This window comes from Electrophorus electricus, chromosome 7 (genome assembly GCF_041902795.1).
Source record: "Electrophorus electricus isolate QZ-2024a chromosome 7, ASM4190279v1, whole genome shotgun sequence".
Lineage (NCBI taxonomy): Eukaryota > Metazoa > Chordata > Actinopteri > Gymnotiformes > Gymnotidae > Electrophorus > Electrophorus electricus.
In genome coordinates, this window is record NC_137503.1 from 8,931,687 (window position 1) to 8,957,684 (window position 25,998).

Sequence of the window (25,998 nt, forward strand, 5' to 3'; positions counted from 1 at the left end):
ATCTGAATAAATACATCAAAGATACTCTACAATCAATATCAGAATAAAAAACAAAAGTGCATACATTTGTATGTGTAAAAGTTAAATATAAAACATGTTTAAATTTGTATGCTTAATGCTGTGTTTAGTTCTATCCAGAACAAAATTAAGCTAAAGACTTTTAAATATGTACAAAATGCCACAAACCTCTGTCATGTACCTGTATGTATGTGAACTTATATGTACTGTGAATGTTACAACATTTATACAAGGTTTTATACAATTTATACATTTATACAATGTTTTGTAATTACAATGTGTCCAATTATGATATTCTCAGAACATTAGAGGATTATCACAATTTGTTTCTGAGCAGAATTTTCAGATATTCCTATATTTGTTCTGATGGTAAAATAAGAAATTGTTCAGTTTCTGTAGTAAGAGTTGTGAAAACCTTCTATTAATGTTTCCTTACAGTTTTATGCATTTAATATATTTAAAGCATTTTATGCATTATGTTTGTTTGAGTGCCTTCAGTTTTTGGCCCCCAATTCATCAGGTGGGAGAAATTACATGCAACCTTTCAGTAGTATTACTTCTTAAAGCTCTTAAGTACAAATATTGTTTCATTACATTGTCAATATAACAGATACATGGTTTCAGTTTTGCAAAGACAAGAAAGTTTGTCATTCACATTGTTGCGTTTTGGAAATTGTCCAATAAAATTATCTCTTGAACTCAACTTTTTTGGACATGGTGCCTTCATATATGACAGTTATAGCAATAGTATAAATAATAAGATAACAAAAAAGTAAATGTTTTGCATTTGTGATTTAAAAATCCTTGCATTAAAGCAATAAGATACAGAACACAGCAGGGAACACCTTAGGGAAACCAGCAGGGTATGTGTGTGTGTGTGTGTGTGTGTGTGTAAGAAAGTGGTTGAGGGATATTGTCTGAGTCAGAGAGAAACAGAGTATATGCTCACTTGCCAGAGTGAAGCGGATGTGTGAACGGTATACTCCTCAGATTTGCTGAGTTTCTTCCAGTTTGCTGTGTGGAGTTCTGGTACTGCACTAACTCACAGAGTACTGCAAGACAACACAGGGTAAGTAAGGTAGACATTTTTTTTCAGGGGTCTGTCTCTACTTTGCCTTTCTGTCATCCTATCAGAACTTTAGCAACAAAGTTGTCTCGGAAAAGAAGTTAATGGTTAACTCATTGTGGAGTCCACATTTGTTAATATGTTACGTTACATGTAATATGTTATTAATGATTATCCACACAATAAAATGTTATATCTTCTAACTTTTCTTGTTATAAGCAGATCAGCAAACATTGTACATAGATACACCACATATTTAGAAATTTTAAATAAAAATACTTTAGTAGTAACTGTATGTCTTGCTGTCTTTTGTTTTGAATATTGCAAAAACTTTAACCAGACATTTCTGTATATTTGTGTGTGGCTGTGTGTTTATCTAGAGATAAGAGTGATGGACAAGCCATGCTTCAAACCTGTGCTACTGGGTATTACATTGTTAGCAATTGCATGCATGACTGTCATTGCTCTGGTCCTCACTGTTGCTAAACATCAGACAGTGGATTTGCCATACTCAACACAGGTGCTTTTCATACACAAGCCTCATTCCACTCCATTTGATCTGTGCTTGCTAATTATAGATGCCATGAGGTGAAAGTATTTCTTTTTGATAATGAGCAACAACCATGTAATCCAAACATCAAATTCACATAATGATTATGTAGCAATCTTTTATATCAACACATTTGTAAAAGTTGGACTACAGTTACTTCAGCAAGGGATCACAGCAAGGGATAATCAGTTTTAACCCAAAAAGGTCTATGGGTAAAAAAAAAAAAAAAATCAAAAAAAATCATGTTTCATAAAAGTAGCCTACAAGTTTAAAAGATATGGATCAGGTGTGATCATATGGGTGAATTACCCAAGCGTAATTGGCTGATTTTGCCAAATAGTGTAACCTAGTATAAAATTCAGTTTAAACTGGAAGTGTCCATTACAAGTCACCAACAACAATAAGTCTCCAACAACAATACATGATGAGCAATCAGAAGGTTACCAGTTCAAGCCCCACCACTGCCAGGTTGCCACTGTTGGGCCTCTGAGCAAGGCTCTTAACCCTCAGTTGCTCAAGTTGTGTTCAATCAGAATAGTAAGTTGCTTTGGATAAAAGTGTCAGCTAAATAATGTAAATGATACTTAAGTATTCTTACTACAAAACCATAATTAGGATCTTGACTAGTTGCACAGAAGAGTCTGAGGGCATGCTGAGCATTAGCTGTTTCTCATACATCAGCATTGTCAAAGCAAGTCCAGAAAGGAATGATCATTCGTTTCCTAGCATTTGAGAAAACGTGGATATATTGTTTTTGTTTGATTTCCTCAGTATGGGATTGTGTTTGATGCGGGTTCCACACACACTTCCCTCTTCCTGTATCAGTGGCCAGGGAACAAGGAAAACAACACTGGAATTGTTTCTCAGAAACTGACTTGTGATGTGAAAGGTAAGCTCTTTTTGGCTGGCAGTAAGATGAGTTTGGCATTAAAATCATTGTAAGTTATTTGTAACCTTTACTGATGAATGCAGAAATTATATTAGGGTTGAAAATGGCTCTCTGGTTTAGGTGATGGCATATCCAGTTATGTCACAAACCCTCCTGATGCAGGACAAAGCCTAAAAGAATGCATAGATGTTGCCATGACAGCAATACCACCCAGCCAGCTAAGCACAACACCTGTGTATCTGGGAGCCACAGCTGGCATGCGTCTTCTCATGTGAGTGGCCTCTTATTCTGCCTGGTCCATTACTTGGATATACAAGGACTATTTGGCCATGTATGATCAGGGCATTCTAGATATAGGCTAAACCAGTATGTGCACTACAGTAGCAGATTGTAACAGACACATTGTGTTAAGTCATCTGCACAGAAGTACCACTGTGTTTTTTTCATAAGGAAAAGGTGTCCTCTTATTTTTGGAATTCAGAGTGGCTTAAAATTCATTACACGTTCTGGTCCAAGATAAAATGCATTAGTGAATATGATTATATAGATTGAAATGTGAAAAACAGCAAAGAATAAGCGAAGAGGATAAAGACTTTTTTGATAGAAATGTATCCTTGAAATTGTTGATGTAGCTGCAGTCACAACTATGTATGAATCTGGTATATGGCAATATGATTATATTCAATTCAATTCAGTTTTAATTAAATAGTTATTTATTTTACAATAGACAATATTTAATAATTTAATCTTGAATTACATGCTTTCAAAATTCTACAAATTTTATTACTAAAGTTCCCCTGCTGGGACATCTTTACAGGTAAATATTTATTTGTTTATTTTCACCACTGTTATTAAATTATAAAATAATAAAGTATAAACTAGATATAAAATATAATATAAATTAAACTAATATAAATTAAACTATATATAAAAGAAATAATAATATTAATATCATTTTATTTTTTATAAAAATAATATAAAATAAAAGCAAAAGTAAAAAAACAAAAAACAAACTAGAAGTAATTAGTGTTTTAATTACTTTGTTGCACAGGTTAGAAAACCAAACTCAGGCAGAAAGGATACTGGCTGAGGTGACCAAAGCTATCCAGAGTTATCCCTTTGATTTTCGTGGGGCCAGAATTCTCACTGGCATGGAGGAGGGGGCCTATGGATGGATCACCATCAACTATCTTTTGGAGGGCTTCATTAAGGTGCAGTAGGCCTGCATTTATGACAAGTACAACATTTTTGCTGACTGGATGGATTAATGATTCCTTATCATCATGATAATTGCAAACCAAAATGGAAATACTCCAATTTTGAAATTTGAAATCCTCTGTATGGTATGTTCACCACAATAGGGTCAGACCTATTCTTTTGTCTAATAATTTCAGATTTTTGTTTCCCCAAACAGTATGCATTTGATGGTAGATGGGTTCATCCAAAGTCAGGGAAGATTCAAGGAGCTCTGGACTTGGGTGGTGCATCTGCACAAATTTCCTTTACACCCAAGGATCCAGTTAAAGACCCAGGGTCTGCATTTGACCTCCAGCTCTATGGCTACAGGTACCAGCTGTACACATATAGTTACCTGTGCTACGGCAAAGACCAAGCCTTGAAGATGCTCCAGGCGTACCTGCACATGGTTAGTGCTCGAGATTTCAGAGGTTAGAAAGTAAGGGTGACAAAGATGGTAGAAGTGCTGCATAAAGAAATTTGGTAGTTACCTGTCACTGTCATTCTGTAATGACATGTTTCTGTCTTTATGCACGTTTCTGCCATCACACATTTGTTTCATACAGTGAATGATGGAGGCTGATTTTTATAGACAGTAAAATCTGTCCTGGTGTCACATTTGATATTCTGAAATCATTTATTCCATTTATTAGACAATGCTGCTGTTACTTGGTGCTTATATTGGTCTTATATTGCTATAGTTTTATGATATTCATATTACACTATTTTTGGAAGGTTCATTAATGGATTGTCCTGGCATGCTTGCAAAATCATTTTTCCAAAACATTTACTCTTTTACTGGTTTCAGGCTGCTAGACCTTCTTCTGTTGTCCAACATCCCTGCTATCACAGGAATTACAGTTTGACGCTAAAACTGGGTGAACTTTACAATTCTCCTTGTGTGGTCAAGCCATTGCCCTTTGACCCTGCATTAAAGGTTACTTTCCTAGGGACTGGTGATTCTCAGCTCTGCCTGTCATTGATGAAGAGCATCATAAACCTGACTGACTGCTCATTTTACCCAGACTGTGGCTTTAATGGAGTCTATCAGCCTCCAGTCAATGGAGAATTCTTTGTGAGTGTTTTCCCAAAATTAAAAAAGATGGCTTATGCAGAAAATATGCTTCTGTCTTACATTATTCAAATAATAAATTAAAATGCTACTTTAGCAGACTTGATATTCTACTTAAATGTCTACTTTTGGAGGAGTTATACCACTTAGGAATTAGTAGGATGCAAATGGACTAACAAGTAAATTGCTAAATGCTGTGTGTCTGCTAAATGCTGTAAATGTAGATATGGACAAAATGCATTTCTGGTATATTACCAGGCTTTGCCACTTTTTTTCTCACAGCATTGGTGTCTTTTGCTCTCAGGCCTTTTCTGCTTACTTCTACACCTTTAATTTCCTTGGTCTTGCTCCAAGGACTCCACTGCCTCGAGTCCTTGCCACAATTGAGTCCTACTGCAACAAAACCTGGGACACAGTGAGTCATCGTGTCCTGCCTCACACTTTCTGCCCACCATTAACTCTTTAGAATTACACACTTTCTAACATAGTTGTTATGTGTCATAAGTGAGTGCTATCATTCAGCTTCCACTGACAGCCACTTATTATTTGTGCTACCTTAAGCTACCTGACTACTTACTGTTTTATTTGTTTTCAGCTTGTGTTAGAATATCCAAAAGTGAAGGAAACATATCTTCGGGATTACTGTGGTTCAGCACATTATATCATGACTATTCTCCTCAAAGGATTTAAGTTCAATGATAGCTGGGATCAAATCTACTTTTATAAACAGGTGAGGGGCATACAATTTCTAAGCAAAAGCATAGCCAAATGGCATGCTCACCAACATAAATGGACTTTAACAGTATATGTGTAATAAGTGTTTTAGTGCTGATAGAGTTTGTAGGTTTTTATTATTTTAATGCCATGCACAAAATGCTACTATATCTAAAGATATGCAATTTACTGTGAAAGTTACAGAGACAAAACCTTATGTTTTATTATTATTTTTAGACATATATATACTTACACAACACAATTAAATAAAAACTTGAAGGTGGGTGCAATTGAACCTACACAGTTATCCTCACTATAAAGTATTAACCATAAGCATTCACCATTATAAAAAAGTATACATCTAAACAGTTTTCAAAGGATAGATGAAAAAGCAAACTATAGACTGAGTACAATATAAAAAGTTAATTTGTTCAGTAGCAAATTACTTAAAATCTTTGAAAAATGTATTTATTCCGTAAAAAAATAATTTCCCAAAAATTATTCTGTCAATACATTAAAAGAAATATAGAGAAATTCTCATTCTAGCATTTGCCTCCTTGATCAATGAAGTAAATTTGATTTTTTCAGTACTGGTAATTTTTACATTACAGGCGGAAGACAATGACATTGGTTGGACCCTGGGCTATATGCTTAACCTGACCAATCTAATTTCCTCTGACCGCCCTCTAGTGATTACAGGAGTACAACACAGCCAATGGGCAGCAGAGGTTTTCTTCATTGTATTTGTACTCTTTCTCAGCATATTAATTCTAATCGTCCTCTGTGCTTGGGGCCCAAAGCATTGAGAGAGACTCACTGTGTGTAATTATACACATTAATTTATATTGTGTGTATCCCACTAGAGGTGGCATCAATTCCATTTGTTCAGATAATTTCAGTTCAGCCAGTTTAAAATGTAAGATAAAGTTCAACATATAATTCATAAATGTGTTTTTGTACACACAAGTTTCATAAAATATGTGGAAAAATGTGTATATTTTTGTTTATATAAGGCAGGTGTGTTTTCAACAGCAACCTGACTTCTTCTGTGGTTGCTTTTGCTGTAATATTGTTTGTTCTTCCTCTTTCCTTACTCTTTGTTTCACCAATAGCCTAGAAGTAATGAGTCATCCCACACACACACACACACACACACACACACACACACACACACACACACACACAAACTGAGCAATTTAAAGGGAAAAAAAGGTGAAAATAGTGTTTGTATGGGCCTTTTGACTTACCAAGCCAGAGCCTTCATAGATTCTGACACGTTCTCACCAGTTGCAGCACTGCACTCCATAAAATTAATCTTATATTCCTATATTGGGTTAAGAAGCCCAAAAGCACTACATTATATACTTAATATGTTAGTCAATCAACATTTTATGTAGACCAGAGAAATTAAATGGCAATGCTTTTTAAATTGGGTTGAAAATCAGTCAAGTTTCCATGCTGTCAGAAGCCAAGGTCAGTATTAATGTTGTTGTACCCTTGACAGATCCTCCCCTTCCCTGAGCTGCACTTTGCGGTCAGCGCAGTCCTTCTTGTTGCCAAGTAACATAATGATTACATCAGCAGGGGCCCTTTCCTGTGCAGGATTATATATGATTAATAGAGCTGGGAATAGGGAATAACATGAAGATAAATATTACTTTGAATTAAATGTATTGAATGATACTAATGACAGCAATAGGTGTTTTAAAGGTGAGTTTCAACGACAATGTCAATAGTCTCCATGTCATCATAATAACATTAGTGGTTAAACTAACCTGAATCTGGGAGATCCAGTCACGAACAGCAATGAAACTCTGGGAGCATGTGATGTCATACATCAGCAAAAGGCCCTGGGCCTTGTGAAACAACTGTGTTGTAATGCTGTGATACCTATTTTTGACATTTCCAGAAATTAACATTTCTACATGTCATAACTATCATAACAATTTTAAGTATTTTGTATAACTGCGGTATTGTTTGTCAGTTTTTTTTGTTACCTCTCCTGACCTGCAGTGTCCCATACACTCATCTTAATTGTTCTGTTACCCAGTGTAATGGTCTGGACAAAGGTGTCAACACCTAAATATATATACATAAATATAAACTCTCCCAATATTAGAAAACAATATAATATGAATGAATGAATTTACACTTATACAGCACCTTTCTCAAGACCCAAGGATGTTTTACAATCAACATACAGCTTTAAACTGATTTTTAAACTGAATCCTTAGACTCACCAACGGTAGAATAGAACTCTGGGCTAAAGTGTCCACTTTGAAAGCGTTTTATGAAGGATGTCTTCCCCACGTTGCAGTTCCCAACTATCACCACATTATACACAGCAACTCCAAAATCTGGGACTACACAATAAAGATTTAGTTTGCTATGGGTTTGAATTGCTTTTCTCTAAATTTCAGCTGAAATCATTCCCCACAGCACCCACACCCCACAGTTTGTTCCCTCCCAGTTAGTCCATTTCAACTCTTACCTTGTTTATTCCATTCCTCAAAATCTATCTTCACTCTTTTCCCACTGCTTCCATCATAGAGTGCAAACTTTCTGATGTCATCCAAGGAAACCAGGCCATCTTCTGTAGATACATCTACCTCTTTCACAAAAGGTTTTATACCTTGTTCATTACTTGGGCTGTAAAGGAGGAACAAGGCAAAGAGTTTATTGAATGAGTAAATTATTGAATGACTAAATTTTAAACAAATTGAGCAAAATAAGTTCATTTAAAAAGAAATTGATAATGGCAAAACCCTTATGAATAAACAGCCGAGAAGTTCCTCTTGCAAGCTGTTCATTGTATGCAATGCATGTTTTGCTTTAGCACATGATTAAGCTGATTGGGAAACAAATATTGTACATGAGACTGGCAGTGTATGAAATTATAGACAGGAGTCAAGACAAAATAAAGAATTAAATAATGTGATTCCCTACAAAACAAATAAGAGAATTTTCATGTATACCTTGTTTCCATTCTACTGGGGTCAGAGACTGCATGAGAGTTGGGTAAACTCCCTGGTTCTGAGATTAAACATGGCTTACAAACCTGTGCAATGTAGAGAATATTTAATGCCAGTTAAACACAAAATGTGCAGAGGTCTAATAAATAATTAGGCTGAAATGTAGAAATTAAAATGGGGGGAGGAGATACATACTGTTAAATCATCAGTGGGCACAAGGACATCTTTTGCAGATTCCTTCGTGTCTTCTGAGATTTTTGGGGTGACAATGTCCTGTTCAGTCTCTCTCTTCTTATCCCCAGTTTCTTCTATATGCTTGTTTCTAGAAGTTTTGCGTGTTGATCCCATTTTTCTCTTTCTTCCAGGGGAGGCAGGTTCAGTGTAAGCTTGAGAGAGAATTTTGAGAGACGCTGGTATCTGAAGAGTGCTCTGACTCTGCTCAGCCACTGGATCAGAGTTTCCAAATATGTTTTGTTGATTATCATATGTTTCCAATAGAGAATTTAATGAGCTACCCTTTTTTAGTTCATACTCTATCTCACTGAGAAGGGAGCCTTCTAATTGATTAGGTTTTTCACAAAGTTGTGGCTGATTATCTTGTTCTGTTGCATCAACCTCACTACATCCACAAGCTGCGTCATGAAGTCCTGACACTGTATTGACTATACCATAATTTATTGCTGATTTTGCCTCTTCTCTGGCAATGTCTTCATCATCTTTTGGATTTATATCTTTCATTCTTTCCATTATTGGCTTCTTGTTCTCTACTCCCGGGAGATTCTTGCGAGTTGAACCCATCTTTCTTTTCTTCTTATCTATTTTTTCAATTACCTGATTTGAGGGATTTGAGTGGTGATCTCTGGATTGAGAAGATGATTCAGATGAAGATGTAGGAATAAAGACACTTGTTATAACCTGTAAATTATCTTTCCCAGTCACTGGTGTGCATTGATCTATTTTTTGTTGCTTAATGTTTTCCTCTTCTTTTATCCCTTGAATAGTGCATGTCTGGTCACTTTCAGGAAGTTGCCCTCGAAGACTCCTTCGTGTTGACCCCATCTTCCTCCTTTTCTCAGAGTTACTTTTCTCTGAAATCACTTTATCCTGAGTGCTGATTGAAAACTTTATGTGAATCTCTGGGTATATGCTATCAAGTGGCTCTGTTCCTAATTCTCTGCTGGTTGTGTGCTCTAAATGGTCTTCCACCAAGTTATCATCCCAATGCAACTGTCTTACTTGATCATTGTGCTCAATTGTTGTGCATGAAGGAGAACCATCAACTTGTTTGGAGCTTCCATTTTCAGTAGACTCTGAATCACAATCTTCAACTGTCATGGAAGCTTCCTGGGGAGAAGCATGATCTGTAAAATCATTCTGAATATCTCTGATGACTGGTGCCATTTTCTGCTCATTTGAAGATGTGAACTCATAATCCTGCTCATCGTCTATCACTGACTCTCCATGCTTTGTACTTTCCAATGGTGCTTTTGCTTGGCTGGCACCATCAAAGACAACTGGCTCACTTTGATGAACAACATCTAGCAAGTGAACAGGTGGTGTATCGATCTTTCCACACTCTCCTGTTACATCTTTTAATTCCCCTTCTTCTCGCTCAGTTGTCAAAGATTGGTCAAGTGACACCTTTCTCTCAACACTGTGTGGTTCTGTGAATAAGTGGTGAGTAGGCTCTAGATTTGTGATTTCTTCAGAACATCTCTCTTCCCTGTCATGTTCTGTTCCTTCTGTATCTTCCACCTTTTGCCACTGCCTTTCTTTTCTTTCTCTACCTTGCTGGTGTTCACCTTGAAGCCTCCGAGTTGATCCAAACCTCTTCTTTTTCTTTGTTTGGATTTTTGCACATAGTTCTGTGTTTCTTACTTCAGTATTCTCTTTTCTATTCCTGTCATCTTCCGTGGAGTCTGAATTTTCTAGCACTGTTGATGGTGGTGTTTTAGTAGATACATTTTGTTCATTAGTTTGAGAGAATAATTCAGAATGCATATATTGCTTTGAACATACCAGGCTAAAGTCCTCTCTGGTGGAATATTCTGTGGACCCAGCTTTTATTTCTTCTTTTACCTCATTTTTGTCATCTTTACTGAATTCATTTGTTGTGCTTGATAAGTCATATATATCTGCAAGAGGCATATTTTTCTCTTCTTGACAAACGTCACCATCTTCATCTTCCACGCCTCTTTTTCCTTCAAAAGTCCGAAGCGAGCCCATTTTTCTTCTGTGACCAGCTGCATTGATCTGTATATTTGCGTACTCTTGAAAAGGAGTGCTGGGCCCATGGCCAAAGAATTCTTTTAGTTCAGTAAGTTGATCATCATCTGCTACTTCTGCTTGCTCAACAGATGTCAAGATGTGATCAGTATCTGTTGTATCAGTAAAAAGTTCAGCACATTTTGATGCTTTCAACTCTCCTAATTTTGGGTCAGGAGGAGAATGGAGAGGATCTTCTAAAGATATGTGTTCATCATTCTTCTGTTTCTCCACTGCAGGTTCCTTCTTTTTCATTGCAGTTTCTACCATTTCTCCAGATATGTTTTGCATTTTGAGGACCTCAGTTTCATTACACATAGTGCTTTTTAAATCCTGTATGTGAATAACTGGACATGTATTTTCAGGTGGCTCCGTTTCTAATTCTCTGCTTGTTGTCTGCACTAAATGGTCTTCATCCGAGTTATCATCCCATGGCAACTGTGTTACTTGATCAGACAAAACTTCAAGAGTTATTTCTTTATTCACTGGCATGATTACACTGTCCTGTATTTCATAGATGTGCTCTATTGTTGCACATATAGGAGAACCATCGACTTGTTTGGAGCTTCCATTTTCAGTAGACTCTGAATCACAATCTTCAACTGTCATGGAAGCTTCCTGGGGAGAAGCATGATCTGTAAAATCATTCTGAATATCTCTGATGACTGGTGCCATTTTCTGCTCATTTGAAGATGTGAACTCATAATCCTGCTCATCGTCTATCACTGACTCTCCATGCTTTGTACTTTCCAATGGTGCTTTTGCTTGGCTGGCACCATCAAAGACAACTGGCTCACTTTGATGAACAACATCTAGCAAGTGAACAGGTGGTGTATCGATCTTTCCACACTCTCCTGTTACATCTTTTAATTCCCCTTCTTCTCGCTCAGTTGTCAAAGATTGGTCAAGTGACACCTTTCTCTCAACACTGTGTGGTTCTGTGAATAAGTGGTGAGTAGGCTCTAGATTTGTGATTTCTTCAGAACATCTCTCTTCCCTGTCATGTTCTGTTCCTTCTGTATCTTCCACCTTTTGCCACTGCCTTTCTTTTCTTTCTCTACCTTGCTGGTGTTCACCTTGAAGCCTCCGAGTTGATCCAAACCTCTTCTTTTTCTTTGTTTGGATTTTTGCACATAGTTCTGTGTTTCTTACTTCAGTATTCTCTTTTCTATTCCTGTCATCTTCCGTGGAGTCTGAATTTTCTAGCACTGTTGATGGTGGTGTTTTAGTAGATACATTTTGTTCATTAGTTTGAGAGAATAATTCAGAATGCATATATTGCTTTGAACATACCAGGCTAAAGTCCTCTCTGGTGGAATATTCTGTGGACCCAGCTTTTATTTCTTCTTTTACCTCATTTTTGTCATCTTTACTGAATTCATTTGTTGTGCTTGATAAGTCATATATATCTGCAAGAGGCATATTTTTCTCTTCTTGACAAACGTCACCATCTTCATCTTCCACGCCTCTTTTTCCTTCAAAAGTCCGAAGCGAGCCCATTTTTCTTCTGTGACCAGCTGCATTGATCTGTATATTTGCGTACTCTTGAAAAGGAGTGCTGGGCCCATGGCCAAAGAATTCTTTTAGTTCAGTAAGTTGATCATCATCTGCTACTTCTGCTTGCTCAACAGATGTCAAGATGTGATCAGTATCTGTTGTATCAGTAAAAAGTTCAGCACATTTTGATGCTTTCAACTCTCCTAATTTTGGGTCAGGAGGAGAATGGAGAGGATCTTCTAAAGATATGTGTTCATCATTCTTCTGTTTCTCCACTGCAGGTTCCTTCTTTTTCATTGCAGTTTCTACCATTTCTCCAGATATGTTTTGCATTTTGAGGACCTCAGTTTCATTACACATAGTGCTTTTTAAATCCTGTATGTGAATAACTGGACATGTATTTTCAGGTGGCTCCGTTTCTAATTCTCTGCTTGTTGTCTGCACTAAATGGTCTTCATCCGAGTTATCATCCCATGGCAACTGTGTTACTTGATCAGACAAAACTTCAAGAGTTATTTCTTTATTCACTGGCATGATTACACTGTCCTGTATTTCATAGATGTGCTCTATTGTTGCACATATAGGAGAACCATCGACTTGTTTGGAGCTTCCATTTTCAGTAGACTCTGAATCACAATCTTCAACTGTCATGGAAGCTTCCTGGGGAGAAGCATGATCTGTAAAATCATTCTGAATATCTCTGATGACTGGTGCCATTTTCTGCTCATTTGAAGATGTGAACTCATAATCCTGCTCATCGTCTATCACTGACTCTCCATGCTTTGTACTTTCCAATGGTGCTTTTGCTTGGCTGGCACCATCAAAGACAACTGGCTCACTTTGATGAACAACATCTAGCAAGTGAACAGGTGGTGTATCGATCTTTCCACACTCTCCTGTTACATCTTTTAATTCCCCTTCTTCTCGCTCAGTTGTCAAAGATTGGTCAAGTGACACCTTTCTCTCAACACTGTGTGGTTCTGTGAATAAGTGGTGAGTAGGCTCTAGATTTGTGATTTCTTCAGAACATCTCTCTTCCCTGTCATGTTCTGTTCCTTCTGTATCTTCCACCTTTTGCCACTGCCTTTCTTTTCTTTCTCTACCTTGCTGGTGTTCACCTTGAAGCCTCCGAGTTGATCCAAACCTCTTCTTTTTCTTTGTTTGGATTTTTGCACATAGTTCTGTGTTTCTTACTTCAGTATTCTCTTTTCTATTCCTGTCATCTTCCGTGGAGTCTGAATTTTCTAGCACTGTTGATGGTGGTGTTTTAGTAGATACATTTTGTTCATTAGTTTGAGAGAATAATTCAGAATGCATATATTGCTTTGAACATACCAGGCTAAAGTCCTCTCTGGTGGAATATTCTGTGGACCCAGCTTTTATTTCTTCTTTTACCTCATTTTTGTCATCTTTACTGAATTCATTTGTTGTGCTTGATAAGTCATATATATCTGCAAGAGGCATATTTTTCTCTTCTTGACAAACGTCACCATCTTCATCTTCCACGCCTCTTTTTCCTTCAAAAGTCCGAAGCGAGCCCATTTTTCTTCTGTGACCAGCTGCATTGATCTGTATATTTGCGTACTCTTGAAAAGGAGTGCTGGGCCCATGGCCAAAGAATTCTTTTAGTTCAGTAAGTTGATCATCATCTGCTACTTCTGCTTGCTCAACAGATGTCAAGATGTGATCAGTATCTGTTGTATCAGTAAAAAGTTCAGCACATTTTGATGCTTTCAACTCTCCTAATTTTGGGTCAGGAGGAGAATGGAGAGGATCTTCTAAAGATATGTGTTCATCATTCTTCTGTTTCTCCACTGCAGGTTCCTTCTTTTTCATTGCAGTTTCTACCATTTCTCCAGATATGTTTTGCATTTTGAGGACCTCAGTTTCATTACACATAGTGCTTTTTAAATCCTGTATGTGAATAACTGGACATGTATTTTCAGGTGGCTCCGTTTCTAATTCTCTGCTTGTTGTCTGCACTAAATGGTCTTCATCCGAGTTATCATCCCATGGCAACTGTGTTACTTGATCAGACAAAACTTCAAGAGTTATTTCTTTATTCACTGGCATGATTACACTGTCCTGTATTTCATAGATGTGCTCTATTGTTGCACATATAGGAGAACCATCGACTTGTTTGGAGCTTCCATTTTCAGTAGACTCTGAATCACAATCTTCAACTGTCATGGAAGCTTCCTGGGGAGAAGCATGATCTGTAAAATCATTCTGAATATCTCTGATGACTGGTGCCATTTTCTGCTCATTTGAAGATGTGAACTCATAATCCTGCTCATCGTCTATCACTGACTCTCCATGCTTTGTACTTTCCAATGGTGCTTTTGCTTGGCTGGCACCATCAAAGACAACTGGCTCACTTTGATGAACAACATCTAGCAAGTGAACAGGTGGTGTATCGATCTTTCCACACTCTCCTGTTACATCTTTTAATTCCCCTTCTTCTCGCTCAGTTGTCAAAGATTGGTCAAGTGACACCTTTCTCTCAACACTGTGTGGTTCTGTGAATAAGTGGTGAGTAGGCTCTAGATTTGTGATTTCTTCAGAACATCTCTCTTCCCTGTCATGTTCTGTTCCTTCTGTATCTTCCACCTTTTGCCACTGCCTTTCTTTTCTTTCTCTACCTTGCTGGTGTTCACCTTGTAGCCTCCGAGTTGATCCAAACCTCTTCTTTTTCTTTGTTTGGATTTTTGCACATAGTTCTGTGTTTCTTACTTCAGTATTCTCTTTTCTATTCCTGTCATCTTCCGTGGAGTCTGAATTTTCTAGCACTGTTGATGGTGGTGTTTTAGTAGATACATTTTGTTCATTAGTTTGAGAGAATAATTCAGAATGCATATATTGCTTTGAACATACCAGGCTAAAGTCCTCTCTGGTGGAATATTCTGTGGACCCAGCTTTTATTTCTTCTTTTACCTCATTTTTGTCATCTTTACTGAATTCATTTGTTGTGCTTGATAAGTCATATATATCTGCAAGAGGCATATTTTTCTCTTCTTGACAAACGTCACCATCTTCATCTTCCACGCCTCTTTTTCCTTCAAAAGTCCGAAGTGAGCCCATTTTTCTTCTGTGACCAGCTGCATTGATCTGTATATTTGCGTACTCTTGAAAAGGAGTGCTGGGCCCATGGCCAAGGAATTCTTTTGGTTCAGTAAGTTGATCATCATCTGCTACTTCTGCTTGCTCAACAGATGTCAAGATGTGATCAGTATCTGTTGTATCAGTAAAAAGTTCAGCACATTTTGATGCTTTCAACTCTCCTAATTTTGGGTCAGGAGGAGAATGGAGAGGATCTTCTAAAGATATGTGTTCATCATTCTTCTGTTTCTCCACTGCAGGTTCCTTCTTTTTCATTGCAGTTTCTACCATTTCTCCAGATATGTTTTGCATTTTGAGGACCTCAGTTTCATTACACATAGTGCTTTTTAAATCCTGTATGTGAATAACTGGACATGTATTTTCAGGTGGCTCCGTTTCTAATTCTCTGCTTGTTGTCTGCACTAAATGGTCTTCATCCGAGTTATCATCCCATGGCAACTGTGTTACTTGATCAGACAAAACTTCAAGAGTTATTTCTTTATTCACTGGCATGATTACACTGTCCTGTATTTCATAGATGTGCTCTATTGTTGCACATATAGGAGAACCATCGACTTGTTTGGAGCTTCCATTTTCAGTAGACTCTGAATCACAATCTTCAACTGTCATGGAAGCTTCCTGGGGAGAAGCATGATCTGTAAAATCATTCTGAATATCTCTGATGACTGGTGCCATTTTCTGCTCATTTGAAGATGTGAACTCATAATCCTGCTCATCGTCTATCACTGACTCTCCATGCTTTGTACTTTCCAATGGTGCTTTTGCTTGGCTGGCAACATCAAAGACAACTGGCTCACTTTGATGAACAACATCTAGCAAGTGAACAGGTGGTGTATCGATCTTTCCACACTCTCCTGTTACATCTTTTAATTCCCCTTCTTCTCGCTCAGTTGTCAAAGATTGGTCAAGTGACACCTTTCTCTCAACACTGTGTGGTTCTGTGAATAAGTGGTGAGTAGGCTCTAGATTTGTGATTTCTTCAGAACATCTCTCTTCCCTGTCATGTTCTGTTCCTTCTGTATCTTCCACCTTTTGCCACTGCCTTTCTTTTCTTTCTCTACCTTGCTGGTGTTCACCTTGAAGCCTCCGAGTTGATCCAAACCTCTTCTTTTTCTTTGTTTGGATTTTTGCACATAGTTCTGTGTTTCTTACTTCAGTATTCTCTTTTCTATTCCTGTCATCTTCCGTGGAGTCTGAATTTTCTAGCACTGTTGATGGTGGTGTTTTAGTAGATACATTTTGTTCATTAGTTTGAGAGAATAATTCAGAATGCATATATTGCTTTGAACATACCAGGCTAAAGTCCTCTCTGGTGGAATATTCTGTGGACCCAGCTTTTATTTCTTCTTTTACCTCATTTTTGTCATCTTTACTGAATTCATTTGTTGTGCTTGATAAGTCATATATATCTGCAAGAGGCATATTTTTCTCTTCTTGACAAACGTCACCATCTTCATCTTCCACGCCTCTTTTTCCTTCAAAAGTCCGAAGCGAGCCCATTTTTCTTCTGTGACCAGCTGCATTGATCTGTATATTTGCGTACTCTTGAAAAGGAGTGCTGGGCCCATGGCCAAAGAATTCTTTTAGTTCAGTAAGTTGATCATCATCTGCTACTTCTGCTTGCTCAACAGATGTCAAGATGTGATCAGTATCTGTTGTATCAGTAAAAAGTTCAGCACATTTTGATGCTTTCAACTCTCCTAATTTTGGGTCAGGAGGAGAATGGAGAGGATCTTCTAAAGATATGTGTTCATCATTCTTCTGTTTCTCCACTGCAGGTTCCTTCTTTTTCATTGCAGTTTCTACCATTTCTCCAGATATGTTTTGCATTTTGAGGACCTCAGTTTCATTACACATAGTGCTTTTTAAATCCTGTATGTGAATAACTGGACATGTATTTTCAGGTGGCTCCGTTTCTAATTCTCTGCTTGTTGTCTGCACTAAATGGTCTTCATCCGAGTTATCATCCCATGGCAACTGTGTTACTTGATCAGACAAAACTTCAAGAGTTATTTCTTTATTCACTGGCATGATTACACTGTCCTGTATTTCATAGATGTGCTCTATTGTTGCACATATAGGAGAACCATCGACTTGTTTGGAGCTTCCATTTTCAGTAGACTCTGAATCACAATCTTCAACTGTCATGGAAGCTTCCTGGGGAGAAGCATGATCTGTAAAATCATTCTGAATATCTCTGATGACTGGTGCCATTTTCTGCTCATTTGAAGATGTGAACTCATAATCCTGCTCATCGTCTATCACTGACTCTCCATGCTTTGTACTTTCCAATGGTGCTTTTGCTTGGCTGGCACCATCAAAGACAACTGGCTCACTTTGATGAACAACATCTAGCAAGTGAACAGGTGGTGTATCGATCTTTCCACACTCTCCTGTTACATCTTTTAATTCCCCTTCTTCTCGCTCAGTTGTCAAAGATTGGTCAAGTGACACCTTTCTCTCAACACTGTGTGGTTCTGTGAATAAGTGGTGAGTAGGCTCTAGATTTGTGATTTCTTCAGAACATCTCTCTTCCCTGTCATGTTCTGTTCCTTCTGTATCTTCCACCTTTTGCCACTGCCTTTCTTTTCTTTCTCTACCTTGCTGGTGTTCACCTTGTAGCCTCCGAGTTGATCCAAACCTCTTCTTTTTCTTTGTTTGGATTTTTGCACATAGTTCTGTGTTTCTTACTTCAGTATTCTCTTTTCTATTCCTGTCATCTTCCGTGGAGTCTGAATTTTCTAGCACTGTTGATGGTGGTGTTTTAGTAGATACATTTTGTTCATTAGTTTGAGAGAATAATTCAGAATGCATATATTGCTTTGAACATACCAGGCTAAAGTCCTCTCTGGTGGAATATTCTGTGGACCCAGCTTTTATTTCTTCTTTTACCTCATTTTTGTCATCTTTACTGAATTCATTTGTTGTGCTTGATAAGTCATATATATCTGCAAGAGGCATATTTTTCTCTTCTTGACAAACGTCACCATCTTCATCTTCCACGCCTCTTTTTCCTTCAAAAGTCCGAAGTGAGCCCATTTTTCTTCTGTGACCAGCTGCATTGATCTGTATATTTGCGTACTCTTGAAAAGGAGTGCTGGGCCCATGGCCAAGGAATTCTTTTGGTTCAGTAAGTTGATCATCATCTGCTACTTCTGCTTGCTCAACAGATGTCAAGATGTGATCAGTATCTGTTGTATCAGTAAAAAGTTCAGCACATTTTGATGCTTTCAACTCTCCTAATTTTGGGTCAGGAGGAGAATGGAGAGGATCTTCTAAAGATATGTGTTCATCATTCTTCTGTTTCTCCACTGCAGGTTCCTTCTTTTTCATTGCAGTTTCTACCATTTCTCCAGATATGTTTTGCATTTTGAGGACCTCAGTTTCATTACACATAGTGCTTTTTAAATCCTGTATGTGAATAACTGGACATGTATTTTCAGGTGGCTCCGTTTCTAATTCTCTGCTTGTTGTCTGCACTAAATGGTCTTCATCCGAGTTATCATCCCATGGCAACTGTGTTACTTGATCAGACAAAACTTCAAGAGTTATTTCTTTATTCACTGGCATGATTACACTGTCCTGTATTTCATAGATGTGCTCTATTGTTGCACATATAGGAGAACCATCAACTTGTTTGGAGCTTCCATTTTCAGTAGACTCTGAATCACAATCTTCAACTGTCATGGAAGCTTCCTGGGGAGAAGCATGATCTGTAAAATCATTCTGAATATCTCTGATGACTGGTGCCATTTTCTGCTCATTTGAAGATGTGAACTCATAATCCTGCTCATCGTCTATCACTGACTCTCCATGCTTTGTACTTTCCAATGGTGCTTTTGCTTGGCTGACACCATCAAAGACAACTGGCTCACTTTGATGAACAACATCTAGCAAGTGAACAGGTGGTGTATCGATCTTTCCACACTCTCCTGTTACATCTTTTAATTCCCCTTCTTCTCGCTCAGTTGTCAAAGATTGGTCAAGTGATACCTTTCTCTCAACACTGTGTGGTTCTGTGAATAAGTGGTGAGTAGGCTCTAGATTTGTGATTTCTTCAGAACATCTCTCTTCCCTGTCATGTTCTGTTCCTTCTGTATCTTCCACCTTTTGCCACTGCCTTTCTTTTCTTTCTCTACCTTGCTGGTGTTCACCTTGAAGCCTCCGAGTTGATCCAAACCTCTTCTTTTTCTTTGTTTGGATTTTTGCACATAGTTCTGTGTTTCTTACTTCAGTATTCTCTTTTCTATTCCTGTCATCTTCCGTGGAGTCTGAATTTTCTAGCACTGTTGATGGTGGTGTTTTAGTAGATACATTTTGTTCATTAGTTTGAGAGAATAATTCAGAATGCATATATTGCTTTGAACATACCAGGCTAAAGTCCTCTCTGGTGGAATATTCTGTGGACCCAGCTTTTATTTCTTCTTTTACCTCATTTTTGTCATCTTTACTGAATTCATTTGTTGTGCTTGATAAGTCATATATATCTGAAAGAGGCATATTTTTCTCTTCTTGACAAACGTCACCATCTTCATCTTCCACGCCTCTTTTTCCTTTTTCTTTATCATCCCATGGCAACTGTGTTACTTGATCAGACAAAACTTCAAGAGTAATTTCTTTATTCACTGGTGTGATTACACTGTCCTGTATTTCATAGATGTGCTCTATTGTTGCACATATAGGAGAATCATCGACTTGTTTGGGGCTTCCATTTTCAGTAGACTCACAATCTTCAACTGTCATGGAGGTTTTGTGGGGAGAAGAATGATCTGTTAAATCATTCTGAATATCTCTGATGACTGGTGCCATTTTCTGCTCATTTGAAGATGTGAGCTCATAATCCTGCTTATCGTCTATCATTGACTCTCTATGCTTTGTACTTTCCAGTGGTGCTTCTGTTTGGCTGACACCAACAAACACAACTGGCTCACTCTGATGAACAACATCTAACAAAATAACAGGTTGTGTATCGATCTTTCCACACTCTTTTGTTACATCTTTTAATTCCCCATTTGATCTATCTGTTAGAGACACATCTTTCTCTTCTTCATAAAGGTTCCTATCTTCATCTTGGCTGATTATTTCATTTGGTTCAACTTCTTTTATACCCATATGCCCAATTGATGTTGAGATATGATCTGCATCTTTTGTGACAGTTACAATCTCAGTCCATTCTGATGCTTTGAACTCTTCTAATTTTGAATTATGAGAAATATTAAGGAAATTATCTAGTAAAGATAAGGGTTCACCATCCTTCTCTTCGTCCACTAACTCATCTTTTTGTACTGTAATTTCCTCCAATTCTGATTTGTTTTGTGTTTTGTGGATCTGAAGTTCTTCCATATCTGGTAATATTGTGGATGCTGTATCTATCCCTCTATATGTCTTACTGTTCATTTCCATAGCCTTATTCTTTGTGTCAAGGAACTCATACTCTGGATTTGAGCTGACAATATCTTCTGTTTCCTCATCTTTACTCACAAACAATGTGATTGAGGTTTTATTATCCTCTTGTTTAGCAGAATTTGTCATGAGTACATCTGTAACCTCAACACAGACCACTGACTTTTGTGGTATGTTGTCTTTTTCAGGCGCACCATAGTCATGACCTATTAGTCCTGCATCACTCTCAACTATCTTGTCTTTGACCATAGGACTAAGACTCTGAAATATTTTTGCTTCTTGTCTTTCATGCTCTCCATGTGACTCATATCTCATGCCTTCCTCAAAGCATGTGCCCTGTCTTTGTAGTTCATCTGCTAAAGATAGCTGAAAATCATCAGCTTGCTTTATTATCTGACCTGTGGTCTGTGCTCGTTTTTCATGGTTTACTCTGTCTTCACTCACACAATCCACACTCCCATACACTAAAAGCCGTCCGTGTTCTGTACTTATATCTGTCCTCTCCAGGATATCTACCTCTCCAGGATATCTCTTTGTTAATTGAAATGTCTCATCAACTGCCAATGTAGTATCCCCACTATCCTCCTCTTTTCCTCTAGATAATACACTATGATAAACATTCTCTGTTGACTGTATTTGCTCAAAAAGCTTGTGATTCTTATCGTTGGTAATGTAATTTCCTCCCATCTCATCTTTATCTATTATGATGTGGTTTGATTGAAATGGAACCTCAGCATAGAGCCTAGTACCTTGATCAAGTTTATTGTCAGGCAATCGATGAGAACCTGAACATAGATCAACACCATCTCCTTCCACTGATTGCATCTCTAACTCAGGTGGGAGTTCTTGTGAATCACTATATGGAACATCATGTGCCTTGTTGCTAGTTTCAAGTTCCTCATTCGTTATCTCATACAGTGTTTCAGCATGAATCAGCGTAGTTTCATCAACTACGTCTGACACCTTTTTTGTATGGCATATTTTAGAAATAAGTAACTGACTTGAAGAAGTGAAGGCCATGGTGTTACTCTCTACCTCCTTCTTCTCTGTCTTGGTCTCACAACATTCGTCATTATTTAGTTTATTTAGGTTTCTGCCCTCTGCATTTTCCCTTAAATTGCTATCGCCATTTAAACATCTGGCAAAAGAAAAATCATACTGTTCATCTTTGTGACATTTAAATTCCAAGTCTGGGGAGTCACAATGGAATCCTATCTCATATGAAATTTTGTCTAATGAAGCTCCTACTTGATGTTCCTGTTCTAATGGTAAAATAATGCTATCTGACTGTATAGGTTGTGTAGGGTATGAAGCTTCAACCACTTCATTTGATTCACTGTCTACTCTATCACTTACTACACATAAATTGTTACATTCTTTCTTTTCCTCCCAACAATCCGTACTTTTTAACTCATAAGCACTCTCCAAATCCTGAGTTAGCTTTGAAGTGTCACCTTTATGCTTTAAGCAACTACTAACCAAGTCTTCATCAACAGTTTCTACTGTAGTACTAATATTTTCCAAAGTTATTGTACCATGAGACTCTTTGGTTCCATCTATACTGGAATAAAATCCGTTTTCAGATGTACCTGAACATTGCTGCTGATGTTCATTTATCAAAGAGGTTGTAATTGTATCTGCTCCTCTGGCTTCAGTGCTATAGTCATGAGATATGAATGTACTCTTTGTTTCCTTATCTCCTTTGACTTCACACATAAAATCTAATTTGGATTGCTCAAGCATTGTGTTCAGGGCAGTGCATGACTTAGAGGGAATAACCTGCATATCCTGGGACACCTGAAAATTCTCAACATTTCTGCTATCTTCATTGAACACAATTCCATATTGGTTAGCCATTTCATAAAAATGTTTTTTTGGACAAAGTTCTTCACTCAAGTTTTTCTCCACCTCATTTCCTGTAAGATGTGTCTGAGCTGTGTCCACCTTCCTCTTTTGGTCTGTAATGTTGTGTAAAAACTTTACTTGATCACTAAACATCTCCATTTGATTGTACATTTGCAAAGAATCATTATGGGATAGTTTACTTTCAGCTGGTGTGACAATTCTGCAATCTAATGAATGACTTATTGATTCTTGATTTAATGCTGCCTTCATGGATTGGTCGTGGTCATAACAAGAGAGGCCCATAGTTTGGCTTTGAAAGGTTATTTCTAAATTATGACCCATGTTATTTTCTGCAGCCTCTTCTGTATGTGTAATGCTACCAAGCAGCAAATGCTCCCCTTGTAGGGTAGATCTCTCAGGTTTTAAAAATTGACTGGGTGAACAGTCTGACAGATCTGGCTGGCCATATTCTTCTTTGCTTCCCTCCTCTATGACTGACACTACTTCAGTCACTCCATGCTGTTCAGTATTCTCTTCACTTACTTCCAGTCTGCACCGTGGTTCTTTTTCATTTTGTTCTGCAGCTTTAAGCCCTCTGTTGTTTTTGCGTGTTGATCCTATTTTTCTCTTTTTACTTGCAACCTCAGTAGGTACCAGTAAATCTTTGCAGTCCTGTGACTGTGAGTAGGGAGAAGGCTCTAAAGAAGAATTCTGCTGATCAGTGCAAGCTGTTGCCGCCCCACCAGCCTGAAGAAGTAAAGAAGCTGGTAGGATTTCATTAAGTGTGTCAGTCTTATTTTTCTCACATTCATGATCTTCATTGCCAGAATGTGGCGGCCCATCATAATTTTCCTTCTCTTGAGTACCTATGTTACTTTTTCTGTTAAGACTTTGCCGGGTGGATGCAAGCTTCTGGCTCTTTTTTGACTTTCTGCCTGACATGTTTCTTCACACTGCCCTGCAGTGACAAACACAACACAATACTCAATATTTAACCTAACCTTTAGAAATCTTTACAAAAATATGACTCAAATAGAAACCAGAGAGTCCTAAAGGTTAAGGCATGGGAATGACTAATTCTTCTGTAACTTAGATGTTTCAACATTTACAACATACTAGTAGCATAATAACATATGCAACTATTAATAAAGCTTTAAGAAAAACATTTTTTTCCCCTGTGCTTTTGGCTGAAGTGCCTTGTGTAGCTGAAAGACTCTATAATACTTGCAACATTCTGCAGCCCCTACATCAGCAGTTCATAACATTTAGTTGTTGCCAGACTTGATAGACATAAACAGTGATATTATTAAGACAATGTCACAACTAAAACCACCTAAAGGCAAACCACAGAATGCTTATTTGTCACTTTTAAAATCAGTTTGTTACTCACATTTTGACATTTCCTGGATGATAAAATGAAATGTTGCACAAATTCCCTGCAATAACGTTTCTCTGATATCTACACTGTAATATCCTATTTAGAAGTAGCAATAATGTGCTTAAAACTCAGATATGGTACAAGCAGGCGTATACACACAAGTACACACATATCCCTTAATATGTTAATATGTTGTCATATTCTTTAAAGCATCAAAAGTGTGCTTACTATGTGAACCTACTGCATATAACTTCAAAACTTGATATACAAATTAATTGCTTTATAGATCAAATGCTTTATTTGCATCTATAGATAAAATTAACTGGTTTGATACAATTATTCTAGCTTTCCGGGCAAAATTATATACAAACTATAAAGGCAACAGCATTCATAAAATCTCAATACTTTTTTCCATCTATTTGGTAAATATTAGACAAATTAAATGACATAACACACAATGGTAAATGCAGCCTCTTTTAAATCTCTTAAAAGACACAAGATGGAAACCTACCCCAAAGCTCAGCTAAAGTTCTTTATTCAGGAAACTGTTCACTTCTGAATGTCCTAGAGTAATGCACAGACAGTAGTTCCTGATGCGTCTTATCGTCGCCTTTTGGGTGATACATCTGTACATCAGTTTTTGCCCAACCATGTCACTTCCTCCTTTGCTGTACCCGGGTTTTGACTTCCTGTGCTGCTGACACTCTGCACTTTAACTAAATTGTGACCTGCATGCACTTTCACAGATGCATGAGAAGTGCAGGCCTTATTTCCTGTGTTAACAACACAGATGATTAATATTCAAGAACTCACAGAACACACTTATAACATTATCATCTAGCTACCTCTGTACTAAGCACAAGCTTTACACTGCCCATCTCATGATACTATTCTTTAATTGCTCAAAGTTCTCTACCACAAAGACTTAATAACTCCTCTTCATAAGTCACAAAGAAAAAGATAAAAGGACCCCATTCAGCCAAGTTAACAGCTTAAAAAGCAAAAAAGACGACATATGCTAAAATTGTTGTGTACTGTTTATTCATATTTTTCTGTTATAGGTATAACCTACTCATCTTTATCTACTTCAATCATTTACTTAGTCAAACCCAGACAGCATAAATCTTAACTGCATTTTTATGGGTTTCTGTACAATAAAATATGGAGAAGCAAAGTTTTTAAAAAAGTAGTTGCAGTTAAAATAATGCTAAATTGGCAATGAAAGGGAAAAAAAACATGAAATTCAGCTAAAAGTTTATTTGAAGTAAAAATGAAAAACAGGTGTAAAAAATGCAAGGCCAGTTTTACAGCTAATTATGAAAAGGGGGTTATCACTGCAGGTAAGAGGTTAGTGTAGACCGAGAAATAATTAAACTATACTTAAACATTTCTAAAAGTCTGAATCTTAATGACACACACACAAAAAACCATCATGCATGCAAGCTGTGTCTGCAGGATACAGAGAACAACCTTCTTCAAAGCTTGACTGTAGGCATACCTTACCTCTAGTCATTAGATCGGGAGTGACTACAGAGATATACAAATTTAAAAAGAAAAATAAATGTAAAAAAACTAAAACAAATTCTTACTGTACATATATACATTGTCATTGTTCTTACATCTTCATGAGAGGAACAACCTATGTGAGTACAACCTTACCTGCGTGATCTTGAGAAAGCTTGTGAAGGTTTATGATTTCTATCTCTAGACAAAAGACCCATCCCTTCTGCTTTCTCTAGAAAGAGATCTATAACCAAGTGTAACCCCCCCCCCTCTGCAAGTGCTATTAACCAATTCTCATTTAATGAGTGACAATGGCATACAAGGGGTGAAAACAAAACCCCATCATATTCACCTGCTATGACCGCAGCTAAAGCTCCTTCTCCTGGGGGACCTAATGAGAGGTGAAAAAGGGCAGTCAAAGGGCATGTCTCAGTCATTTTTTTTTGGGGGGGGGGGGGGGGGGGCATTGG

At 37.5% G+C, this 25,998-nt stretch overlaps 2 protein-coding genes across 6 annotated transcripts; one reads left to right on the forward strand and one right to left on the reverse strand.

Moving 5' to 3' along the window:
• entpd8 (ectonucleoside triphosphate diphosphohydrolase 8) lies at positions 1 to 6,351 on the forward strand. The gene is made up of 10 exons (XM_027007797.3): positions 1 to 1,087; positions 1,465 to 1,604; positions 2,406 to 2,523; positions 2,644 to 2,794; positions 3,575 to 3,734; positions 3,938 to 4,168; positions 4,568 to 4,834; positions 5,136 to 5,246; positions 5,427 to 5,561; positions 6,157 to 6,351. The coding sequence occupies exons 2-10, from the start codon at positions 1,476 to 1,478 to the stop codon at positions 6,349 to 6,351; spliced, it is 1,497 nt and encodes a 498-aa protein (XP_026863598.2). The 5' UTR covers positions 1 to 1,087; positions 1,465 to 1,475.
• rab44 (RAB44, member RAS oncogene family) lies at positions 5,664 to 24,693 on the reverse strand. 5 transcript variants are annotated; one of them, XM_027007851.3, is made up of 10 exons: positions 24,537 to 24,693; positions 8,713 to 23,605; positions 8,521 to 8,603; positions 8,037 to 8,194; positions 7,786 to 7,908; positions 7,543 to 7,624; positions 7,321 to 7,435; positions 7,041 to 7,139; positions 6,793 to 6,869; positions 5,664 to 6,658 (listed from the first exon to the last, which is right to left on the reverse strand). In XM_027007851.3, exons 2-10 carry the CDS (start codon positions 23,587 to 23,589, stop codon positions 6,571 to 6,573), a joined length of 15,702 nt encoding a protein of 5,233 aa, XP_026863652.3. In that variant the 5' UTR covers positions 23,590 to 23,605; positions 24,537 to 24,693; the 3' UTR covers positions 5,664 to 6,570. The 5 variants fall into 5 exon arrangements, 3 of the variants coding, with proteins under 3 accessions (XP_026863652.3, XP_081574654.1, XP_035380700.2); XR_014124718.1 differs by lacking the exons at positions 5,664 to 6,658; positions 7,543 to 7,624 and having other exon boundaries at positions 6,831 to 6,869; positions 7,321 to 7,359; XR_014124717.1 differs by lacking the exons at positions 5,664 to 6,658; positions 6,793 to 6,869; positions 7,543 to 7,624.
• Between the last annotated feature and the right edge of the window lie 1,305 nt (positions 24,694 to 25,998).